Genomic DNA, 12634 nt, shown 5'->3' on the forward strand with positions numbered 1-12634 from the left:
GAGATTCAGCCTGAAATAAATTTTGTTAAATGTGTTAAATTGTCAAACATCTCCGTGCTCTTTCTGGTTTTCAGATCTGCAGGATATCCCCGAGGAGAGTGAGTGCGGGACTGAAGCTCACAGTTAACATCAGCTCAACTGGCAGAATCAGACTTCACCTCCTCCAAAACTCTAGAAAGCCACCTCATCAGTCACGTCTGACTCGAGGCCTGTTCACAGCACCACAAATGTTTCATGCAAAAAAACAATCCAGTGTGATAATCATTTGAATCTGAACCAATGACTGTTAATGGGTCTGTTCAGAACGACACAGAAAAAAGACTTGCTGTTAAATGATTAGTTCCCCTAAATCAAAATCCTGTCATCATTTGCTTCTTTTTGAACACTTTGAAGTGTCAAGAATTTAGCTTTGGGTTAATGGACTAATTTAATGACGCATAGAAATCTCTCAGTTTTTTTATCTAAATATCTTTGGTTACACAACAACATCTTCAGCCTAAAAGCTGTTAGTTTACATTACAATGTCATTTTTGAGATTGAAAACGCAAACTGTACATTTGAAAGTGAATGCTTTTGAATACACTGCCGTTATTTATGTCCGTGTAAACACTGGAAAACAAAAGGCCGAAAACGATGACATCATACTGTGTGCTTAGACAGGTGTAGATTAAAGGCAAGCGCAAACAAACATACGCAACAATGATAATTAGGGTTGCGTAATTTATCAAAATTCAATTTTGGCCTCCAACGATCATGAAAAAGCCTCAATCAAGACAAAACGCTTATCGAGTCATACCTTTAAGCAGACTGCATTCATTACTCTCAAAGCTCAGTTTCACATGGAAAACAGTGAAATCATGTAACGTGACTTCTGCTTCACTTCTTGACATGTATTCGAGTCATTCATGTTTTTAAAAGCATGAAAGAGAACTCAGTCCATGTTCTTAGCCTTTCAGACGGTGGTCATCTTTAGACGAGTGCCTAAAATGGTCATGCAAAAATGTCAAAAAAGCAGCAATTTAGTGTTTTTTCCTCATTAACCCCATTTATTATGAAGAAATAATTAAACATGCAGAGTTCACGGCTTGTGAAAGTGAATCCCTAAATCACAACTGTTCGGCTCTTAAAGTGACAGTACACTATCTTCCTGCTGCCGACTGTTTTCATCATTATTAATCAAACAAAAAAAGACACGTACAAAAACACTCATTCATGCTCTTGACTAAAGGACGTTTGTAGCGGGGCCACTTTTTCCTCTCCCCAGACACTTCCTCCAGCTCCTCCAGGGGGGATCCCGTGGCGTTCCCAGGCCAGCCGGGAGACATAGTCCCTTCAGCGTGTCCTGGGTCTTCCCTGAGGCCTCCTGCCGGTGGGACATGCCTGAACACCTCCCTAGGTGTCCAGGAGGCATCTGAAACAGATGCCCGAACCTCCTCAGCTGATTTCTCTCAATGTGGAGGAGCAGCGGCTCTACTCCGAGCTCCTCCTGGGTGTCAGAGCTCCTTACCCTGTCCATAAGAGTGCGCCCTGCCACCTCTCAAAGGAAACTCATTTCAGCCAATTGTATCTGAGACCTTGTCCTTTCGGTCATGACCCAAAGCTCATGACCACAGATGAGAGGAGGAGCGTAGATTGACCGGTAAATCGAGAGCCTTTGCCTTTCGGCTCAGCTCCTTCTTCACCACAACAGACCGGTACATAGACCGCACTACTGCTGCCGCTGCACCAATCCCCCTGTCAATCTCACGTTCCATCCTTCCCTCACTCATGAACAAAACCCCAAGATGTGGTGGGTTTCTTAGGTTATTAAAGGTGTTTTCTGTCACTACTTGTTTAGCCTGCATTAATGCATTCAGTGTAAGCTGCACGATTGATCATTTAAAAGGTCGGTATCTCAACACCCACACAACAAAAATTATAAACGTGGTGACTTGCATATGTTTAATAATCCTTCCAATCGCTGTATTCAAATCTGAAAACGCAAAAATCACAAACAGTCTAATGACACAGAAGTACTGGGAGAACAGTTTATAGTTTAGATAAAACCACTGATGTTCATAGTAAAGATTAAAATCACAAAAAATGGAAGTTGTAAGCAGCAATTACACTATTTAACCAATAGGTGGCGACAAGAAGCAATCAACATCAATATGCCACTGAATAACTCAAAAATGACACATCTAGCAATGAAACTAAGTTTTATAAGTGAATAACTGAATCATTTAATGAAAATGGGGCTAAAAATAAATATGGGTTGTACATATTATAATGTAAGATCTCTACATTTAGCTTTATCAGCACAGTAGTAGTTAGAGTGAATTTTTCACAGTCTAAATATATTTTACCATTTATTTTTATTCAGCAGATTATTTATTCTTTTTATTTTTTTTCCAAAAAATGGTCCAATCCAAGACTCAAAAGCCATAACAGGATTCAACACTAAGGATTTTTTCTACTGGCCCGATCGGACCAGTGGTTCTGATTTTTACTTGCCCTGCCAATATTTTCACTGGTCCAACAAAAAAAATATAGCTATTTCTTAGCCTCACATTTAAAAAAATGTGTGAATCTAGAATCTAAATATTATAAAAATGTTAATTAATGTATGATGAGCAAAATTCAAAGTGTTATGCAAACAAAAGTAGCGGTATGGAAAATTTGCAGATATTTTATTGCAATACAAAAGTGGCTGACCTGCCAAACTGATGGCAAACTGTACAAAACATCATCTCTTTTTTTTGTCGTGATGTACCCTCGCAATGTCTGCTTTAAAGAAGTTAAAAACAAACCTTTTCTTTTAGCATCATCATTTGATGTTGCCGTCTCTTTGCTGTACTGGTTGTTATGGAAAAAAATAACGTGCTTACAACATCCAATCAGATAAGAGGAACCAAAAAAAGTAATATAGTGCTTAGGACATCACAGAGAAGGTAGCATTTGAAGGCTTAAAAATCCAAACTGTTTCTCAATTCTGTATTTGCATGCTATTGACAAATAGTCGCAGGCAAATTAAACTTTAGCGATGTAACCCACTCGCTCTGTGGGGTTACAGTGACAAGGCAGCACTGGCCCAATCAGGCCAGTAATGATCCTGTCTACTGTCCCGAGCGTCTCACAAGCTGGCCCCGTGCCATCGGGCAGTCCTTATTGTTGAGCCCTGCATAATGTGATCTAAACTGTGAGATTTGTGATCCATTACGCCACTATAGCATACATAATAAAGCTCGTTTTGATGTTTATGCACATATGTGTAAATGTAGATCGTTTTAGAAGCGTTGTTGTGTAGGCATTTCAGTGGAAAACCTTTCCGTTTTCAGCTATATCATTTTACACAGATTCATTTGTATTCTGAAGAGAAACCAGTGGGTTTGGAATGACATTTTGATTTCAAGGTGAACTAACCCTTTCAACTGAGCATTTTTAAAGTGCTGGATTTGTATCTATTTTTTATCACACTGTGAATAATAGTGCCTAACTAATGAGATTTACTGGATGAGCAGGGTATTTCTGCGTTCTCTATAAGCACCACCTGCTCTTAAAGAGCCATTTGGTGCGATTTGTGCATTTTCATTCAGACTGTTTGCTGTTTTTATACGTTACTTGAACAGTCAAATTGCGTACAAAAAAAAAACATACCAAATTTGTGTTGGCGTGAACAGGCCTTTACTCTGTAGAAAAATGTTAAACATTTTATATTAAACATAGTTTAGAACAAGTAAGTCTTTATAAAAAGATTTTCACTGTTACAACATTTTCAATTGTGCTATTTAAACGGGTTTATGGTGTATTTTTACTTTAATGAAAGGACTAAATGCTGAGGTAGAGATGAAGGAAACTTTTGAAGGTATTCTGGTTTCATGCTGACCTTAGACACGTGTTTCAGGCTGTTGATTGTAACGTTTAACTATATTATTGACGTTGTTGGCATGCTTCATGCACATGCTTTTCATCTGCTGAAAATAAGCGACATTATGCTGAGGATTAATAAATGTAGCACATTGAAGGCCCTGGTTATTTGGCAGGAACTTGAAAAGGACTTTAAATGCCACAGTTTACCTCCAAGAAAACGCTTATAAATTATAAACAGTGGAGGATTTCTCCTGTACTGCTGAAGAGGATATTCATGTTGATATTGATAACAGAAGTGGGAAACAATGATTGTGAATTCCTTGACCACTTGAAGTCACACTAAAGCTTTTTAACGTCTTATTGTTGATATTGTGTATGTACAAATGCTTGAATGTTTGGGGATGAGAAGAACCCTTTAAACATGGCTGTTAAATCATTGTTTATATATAGCTTTTTTTATTCATTTGACATCGTGCTGTGTGTTTGAATATACGGCTGTAATCATGTATTTTGTTGCTCTGCATCTATATAAATGCATTGATGATTGGTTCTGTTTCTTTAATTACACAACACATCCATATTTGGAATGTTTTCCTATAATATTTAAGGGGTAGTTCACCTATAAATGAACATTTACTCAATTCACCGACTCTTTCTTAACCTTTATGAGTTTCTTTCTCCTGTTGAACACAAAAGAAGATATTTTGAGTAATGTTGGAAACTGGTAACCGCTGACCTCCATAGTATGGGGACAAAAACCGTTTATTTCATCCAAAATACCCTCATACCCTCATTTTTGGGTAAACTTGCAAAAAAAAAAAAAAAAAAACTAATAAAGCAATTTAAGTTGATCCGATGTTTTTTTTCAGTGTAATGGTACAATTATATGTTTATTCTGTATCATCAACAAAAATATTACCATACAAAGCTGGAGAAAAACATTAGTAAAGGCATTTGTTATTTAAATAAGTCGATTGAGTCTATAATTCAATGATTCATTCTGAAAGTGAGTCATTTGCAGTTTATTATTGAATCAGTATAAATCATCTGAATAAATTATTCAAGTTAAGACAGGGACTCACCTACTGGCCTTCTTTAAGTTTCATATTTATATATCCACAGGTCATATATAATAGGCCTAATCAGCCAATGCACAATCACAAAATATAGTGAACCCTTGTGCACTGTTTTAATTGACTACCCTTTTGTTATGTTTGGAATTAAAACATCCACTGAAATAATCTGTTAATCAACCTCAGTCCCGATCAACACTACTAAATTGTCACATGATCACAGGATTTCAACTCTTAAATTGGCAAGTTCATAAATGATGTCACTGATTTGGTGAAAAACACACACAAAAAGTAATTGTGGACTGGATTTTCCCCCCTCTTATCACAGTCTTGGACATGATTAATAACAACATTGGCTTTGATACATTGTTAGATTATTGTTTTGTTTTTATTCTTGTCATAATTTAAAAAAAAGTTTGCCTCGTTTTGTTTGTCATTAACATTTTAATAAACTTGAATAGGTAAAACTGTCCGAGATAAGAACAAAAGCAAGTGATGCATCAAAGTTTAATTTTAAAAATCTTGAATGGTTATAAAAACCTTTATAATCATTAAAATAATAAATAAAAATAATTAGATTAACAATCTTGAATGATGTTTATGATATGATGTAGTTCCGGCAAGCTTCTACTTCTCCGTTTATCCGTCTGATTTTACAATCAGTTTATTTTGACTGCCCCCTGTCATTTAAAAGAATAATTCATAGGCGAGCATGTCAAGTATAAAAGCCTCGTCTGTTTCGTGGGGTGCATGCACAGTCAGCGGAGGTCCGCGACGTGGCGCCAGCCGAAAGTATAAATAAGCCTTTAAAAAGTTGTGCGAAACCCAAAGCGCAACCTCCACAAACACTGCGATGACGTCACATTCGCTGCGAACGCATCGAGTATAAACCAGCCTTAACAGATATGCAAAAAATTTAGAATTTTTTTTTTATCTGATGCGTTTTTACAGCAGTTTAATTCAGAGGATGTTTTCATCCTGAACATTACAAAAGGGTATTAAATTTGACCCGAGTGTATCGTTGAGGTTTTTTTTAAATTCAAAGCATTTTCACAAAATGTTTCAAAATATGATTTGTCGCTAAAAATCATTCTGCTAGCTAAAACAGAAAAACGTATAATCAATTTAAGACTCAAAATCCCCCCTGAGTGGATGAAAACGTCCCCAACAGCACATAAGGGTTCAAAATATTAACTGATAACTGATATTGAAAACATACCCCAAAATATGGAGAATTAATTTTTATCACTATCGCACCCCTTTGAACCACATCCATAAACTGTTGTAAAGAAAAATAAATCGTTAGCACTTTATTTTGATGGTCCATTTGAGTATTAGCAGTATTAGCTTAATATGTTGATACTGCTCTTTCAACAGACATTTAACTGACTGTAAGAAACTTTGCAAGTGCACATTAACGTACACTAACCCCAACCCAAACCTAACAGTCTACTAATAATCTAATGTGAATTAGCTGACATGCAGATGCAATGTAACTTAAACTCAACAAACAGATCATCAAAATAAAGTGTGACCAAATAAAAAAAAAAAACAAACAAAAGAAAGAGTGAGAACAAGATGATGAAAAGAGATTTCCATTCAAGAGTTTGTGCGTTCTCCAACAATGTCCATAAATCAGTTTTCATGAATCCGTTATGATGTTATTGTGTGTGTTTTGAAGTCCACCTGTGACCTGACCGATGACAGAAGCTCGTCCAGATGTTTCTCCAGAATGTCATCAGATCCATCATTCCTAATGATACGGTCAAACTTCACACCCTCATCCAAACCACACTCGGACTCAGCGTCGTCTATACCTGCACACAACCACTCCATCAGATCAACACAACTCTTCTGATGTGTGTGTGTTTATGGAGTTTGCTGTAGCATCTTTACCTGAGGTGAATCTCCAACCCCTCTCTGATCTGGTCTGTTCAGACGCCTCCACCCGAACACACACACACTTATTAGGAAATGCTTCACGAAACCACTGCACATCTGACATCCTTCTGCAGTCGCTGATTATCTGAATATGGGATACGCGTTTATCACATTCTTTGCATGCTTTAGCACGTTTCTAACTTGCATTAGAACTTTGATATAATATTTGAACACATTGTGAACATTTAGCACACTGCTAACAAGTTTTATCTCGTTGCTAGCACAAGTTTTAACACACTGGTAGAATTTGCAGCACATTGCTAGGATGTTTTGATGCAACTGATATGTTTTTGGTCTAGTATGATTGAACATAATTGCATATGCTAAATATGCTACACACAATTAGCACAATGTCCTTAGCATGACATTGCTAACTTGTATTAGAACTCTGATATGTTTGAACATACTGCTAACATTTAACGCATGGCTAACAGGTTTTAGCTTGTTGCTAGCACAAGTTAACACACTAGTAGCATGTTTTGGAATGCTGCTAATATGTTTGTTATGGCTAGTATGACTTAACATATTCATAGCATCTTTAGCATTATGTCCTAATCTACTTTGTAGGGCTAGCTAGCAAGATAGAAAGACAGACAGACGGACGGACGGACGGACTATTGGATAGATAGACAGACAGACAGACAAACAGATAGATAGATAGATAGATAGATAGATAGATAGATAGACAGATAGATAGATAGATAGATAGATAGATAGATAGATAGATAGATAGATAGATAGATAGATAGATAGATAGATAGATAGATAGATAGATAGATAGACAGATGTGTTTAGCACATTGCTACATTGTTCAATGCTTTAGCATATTGCTAACTTGTATTAGTACTTTGATATAATATTTGAAAACATTGCTAGCATTTAACACTAATGCTAACAAGTTTAAGTTTGTTGTTAGCGCAAGTTTTAAAGATTGCACTTTGCATTTAAACACATTGCTAGCATGTTTTGGAATACTGCTATTGTGTTTGTTGTGGCTAGTATCATAACATATTTATAGCATCTTTCAGCATCATGTCCTCATATACTTTGTAGGTATAGCTAGCTAGATAGCTAGTTAGACATGTTTAGGGCATTGTTAACTTGTTTTTTATCACACTAGCATGCTTTAACACGCTGCTAACTTGTATTAGATCTTTGATAACATTTTTGAACATATTGCTAGCATTTAACACCTTGCTAACACATTTTAGCTTTTTGCTAGAACAAGTTTTCACACACGGGTAGAACTGATAAAACATTTTGTGCATATTGCTAGCATTTAATATATTGCTAACACATTTTAGCTTTAGCATTTTGGGTGAGGTGCTTGTCTTTTCATGTGGAGCTGAGATTAAAAACATTAGTCATGAAAAGTCTGCTTGTGTTTAGAGATTCAATTTGCACAAGTATGATTTAACATTTTTATAGCATCAAGTCAAATATGTAGGCCATAGATAGATAGATAAATAAAGAGACAGAAAGATTGATCTCGAGATGACAGGATGTTGTCATACCCAGACGGGCTGCGTGGCGTGTTTGATGGCCAGTCTGCAGAAGAAACCAGAGTCCTCCTGTCTCTTCATCTCACCCCAGTGGATCATGTCAGCGCGATAGCTCTCCTTATACTGGCCAGAACCCATCAGCTCCTCATAGTCCAGATTATGATCCTGATTATCAGAAATACAGCAGCTTAATTCTAATAAAGTGATCATATAGAAAAATAATATGCCACAAAATAACCAGTTTTGTTTTAACTACAACCATAAACACACATTATATTATACATTTTACTGTAAAAAGTTGAACCGAGCTAGCATCTAAGAATATACACGCACTGTTTAACAAAATCTACTAGTGCTGAAAAAATATATCGTTTGAGCATCAATATCACAAGGTTTGTATCCGCAACAGTCACACTGCAGGATAAGATTATTTACAATATAAAAATATTTATACAATGATTACCAAGTTATTTTACGTTTGACTGTTCTATTTTTATATTTGAATACTGTTAGGTCAGATAACCAAGACGCACTGTTTATTTAACCTTTATTTGTCCTCTGTCGTACTTATACTGTATATTAGGGCTGCACGATATTGGAAAAAATTGACATTGCGATATTTTTTTTCCCTGCGATATATATTGCGATGTTTAGAAATTCAGAATCGGGAGTTTTGAACTGCTCAAAAATTAAATAATCAATAATTCTATAATAATTTGGGTAATTTAAGCATTTTCATAGAATATAAAAAAGTAATAAGTAAAAACACTTAACAAACATTTTTATAGTTTCTTTTGGGTTGTTTATAAAAAATATGACTTAACCGTCAATTCAGATAAATCAAGGATCTAATATGTTGTGATATTAATACTAAATGTTGTTTTTACTGTGATAAAGGTGAGCTCATTTGGTGAATGCAAAGATAACACTTTATTATCACATTTAGGAATTAACACGAGTGACAAAATAAGTCATTTAACTTTTTATTCAACAATTACAAACTTTTTTTATTACAACAATTACAAAACAGAAGGAAATATCTTGTCACAAAATTGTAAAAAGATAAAAACAGCTAAACACTAACCCCCTGAGTGGTTTAAAAAAAATAAACATGTTATAAAACAAATAAATTGTGGATAAGATAAACTTGTTCTAATAATTACCAATAATTACCAATAATATATATATATATATATATATATATATATATATATATATATATATATATATATATATATATATATATATCGATCAGTCAGAAATACTTCCTTCCTATATATCGTGCACATCGCGATTTCGATGCTGTAACGATGTATCGTGCAGCCCTATTATATATAGTTAATTTATTCGATTTTTTGCAGATGTAAGGCATAGAAAAAGACTTGTTCACCCTAGACTATCTAAATGAATGAAGTCTTTTCAAACAGAGCTATTCAAGTCATAGGGTGAAATGATATATTGATATCGCAATATATATCACAGCAAAACAAAATATCATAAGATTTTTCTGATATCGTTCAGTCCTAAAGTCTACTGTTGTTGTTTTTTTCTTCTGTTTATAGACTGATAGTTGGTATTTGATTTTTAATATCGAACGCTAAAACATTTCTCTTTAACCTCATGGCACACTTTAGTAGAGATTTTCTAATTTTAAGTAAGCTAACGTAAAAATGTTTACATTTTTGTAATATTTTAAATTTAAGATGATCATTTATTGGACTGTACTAAAATAAATAAGTATACTTATTTGTGAAAATTATGATTTGTGTAAATTGTTCAGAGAATAGGGACAATATACTCAGTCACTTTACTTTAGCAGGGGTCACCACAGCGGGATGAACCACCATAGACAAAATATATTGCTGCATTTTATTCAATCATTCAAATCAATAATATATTTATAGGCAAATTAGGCACCTAAATCTGATATTTAGACTTTTTTATGATAGATAGATAGATAGATAGATAGATAGATAGATAGATAGATAGATAGATAGATAGATAGATAGATAGATAGATAGATAGATGGAAAGATGGATAGATAGATAGAAAGATGGATAGATAGATAGATAGATAGATAGATAGATAGATAGATAGATAGATAGATAGATAGATAGATAGATAGATAGATAGATAGATAGATAAGCATGCTTTAGCACGTTTCGGATTTCGATATAATGATTGAACACATTGCTAGCATTGTTAGCACTGCTAACAAGATTTAGCTTGTTGCTTGCACAAGTATTAACACACTGATAGCATTTTGTAACAAATTGCTAGCATGTTTAAATATATTTTAATAATATTTTAAGTTCAAGATGATCATTTATTGGACTGCACTTGAATAAATAAGCGCACGTCTTTGTAAAAATTATGATTTGTGTACATTATTCAATCACTTTCCTTCAGCAGAGGGCGCCACAGTGGAATGAAGCACCATAGACAAAATATTTTGCTGCATTTTATTCAAACATTAAAATAAATAGTATGTTTATAGTCAAATTAGGCGCCTAAATCTGATATTTATTTTTTTTATGATGGATGGATGGATGGATTGTTAGATAAGCATGCTTTAGCACGTTGCTAACTTTGATATCATGTTTGAACACATTGCTAGCATTTAACACACTGCTAACAAGTTTTAGCTTGTTGTTTGCACAAGTTTCAAATCACTGACAGCATTTTTAACAAATTGTTAGCATGTTTAAATATATTTTAATAATAAGTTCAAGATGATCATTTATTGAACTGTACTTGAATAAAAAAGTACACTTATTTGTGAAAATTAGGATTTTTGTACATCATTTAATCACTTTCCTTCAGCAGAGGGCGCCACAGCGGAATGAACCACCATAAACAAAATATATTGCTGCATTTTATTCAAACAGTAAAATAAATAATATGTTTATAGTCATTTTTTGTGTTAATTACAATTTTATTCATTGTTCTTATCACTTGTTAATTGTGGTGTACATTACCTGACAAAAGTCTTGACGCCTGTCCAAGTTTTTGGAACAACAAATAATAACTTGATCTATAGTTAATCACTTTGTATAGAAAGTGGCTTATATGAAAGGCAAAGGCGTCTAGATTATGATTATTTTAGCAAAATAAAATATGATCATGCCTTGATTTTTAATTATTTAATTAGTAAAATAAAATAAAGTCATCTGGCATAGCAAAAAACACGTTCTTGCAGGACTCCCAGAGATCATCATGATTGCTTTGGATTCATCTTCAGGACCTCCTCCATCTTCATCCCCAGACATGCTCAATAATGTTAAGTTCTGATAACTGGGCTGGTCAATCCTGGAGCACCTTGACCTTGCTTACTTTTAGGAACTTTGATGTGAAGGCTGAAGTATGAGAAGAAGCGCTATCCTGCTGAAGAATTTGCCCTCTCCTGTGGTTTTTAATGTAATGTACAGCACAAATGTCTTGATACCTCAGGTTGTTGATGTTGCCATCCACTGCAAATCTCTTGCACGCCCCTATACTGAATGTAACCCCAAACCATGATTTTTCCTTCACCGAACTTGACTGATTTCTATGACAATCTTTGATCCATGCTGTTTGCAATAGGTATTCTGCAGCATTTGTGATGATTTAAATGCAGATCAACAGATGATTCATCTAAAAAAAATAATAATAATCTACCTTCTGCCACTTCTCCAAATGATCAACTAGAAGTGAGGTATTATTTGTTGCTCTTACAACTGGGCTCGACGACAGGACTGTCAGGTAGTGTACTTCATTTTGCACCACGAACTTGAGTTATTTCAGTTAGGTTGCAGAAGTGTAACTTACCTTTGCGTACTGCTCTTTGAGGGGTGCAGACAGTCTGAGAATACAGCACATCTCTGCAGTCAGTCTGAAATATAAAATAAAAGCATCTTTATTAGCGAGTTTAATCTGTTCACGCGACAGGGCTATAGAGAACTAGAGAACTTACCTTTTCTGTATTAAATCTGTCACATAGTCCTTTCCTGACTTTCGCTTCCCACTGAATAACAGAATGATGCTAGGTTGTGTAGTTGCCATGGTTGTAATTACATGTGATGTGTACTTCATACTCGTGTACACAACTGACACATGTCGAGGACTACAGCCTTCAATATGAATCAGGAACCGCTTTATGTCGCTTTACCGTAACTACCAAAAAAATGTAACCTAAAAATAATATAAGCGTCTTTGGTTCTTCTGTTTGCTTAACTATTTTCTTTATTTGTGTTACTTTAAAACTTTATTGGCGTATGCGATGTTTTTTTC

The 12634-nt window shown here is 34.7% G+C and overlaps 2 protein-coding genes across 4 annotated transcripts in view; one reads left to right on the top strand and one right to left on the bottom strand.

Moving 5' to 3' along the window:
• The window catches only part of arhgef2b (Rho/Rac guanine nucleotide exchange factor 2b), a 67810-nt gene extending 63414 nt beyond the window's left edge, over positions 1–4396 (top strand). For 2 of the 3 annotated variants that reach the window (XM_087286587.1, XM_087286588.1), the window contains exon 21: positions 75–4396. In XM_087286587.1, the coding sequence (XP_087142713.1) occupies positions 75–127 (53 nt within the window). In that variant the 3' untranslated portion in view covers positions 128–4396. The remainder of the gene's footprint in view (positions 1–74) is intronic. The other variant, XR_015510924.1, reaches the window with a different exon arrangement.
• Positions 4397–5313: 917 nt separating this feature from the next.
• pmvk (phosphomevalonate kinase) lies at positions 5314–12488 on the bottom strand. Its single transcript, NM_001083579.3, is given in 5 exon segments — positions 5314–6739; positions 6819–6948; positions 8378–8530; positions 12173–12236; positions 12318–12488. Coding segments are annotated over 5 exon segments (600 nt in total). The 5' UTR covers positions 12407–12488; the 3' UTR covers positions 5314–6575.
• Positions 12489–12634: the final 146 nt, after the last annotated feature.

Source organism: Danio rerio, chromosome 16 (genome assembly GCF_052040795.2).
Source record: "Danio rerio strain M-AB ecotype USA chromosome 16, GRCz13ab, whole genome shotgun sequence".
Taxonomy (NCBI): domain Eukaryota; kingdom Metazoa; phylum Chordata; class Actinopteri; order Cypriniformes; family Danionidae; genus Danio; species Danio rerio.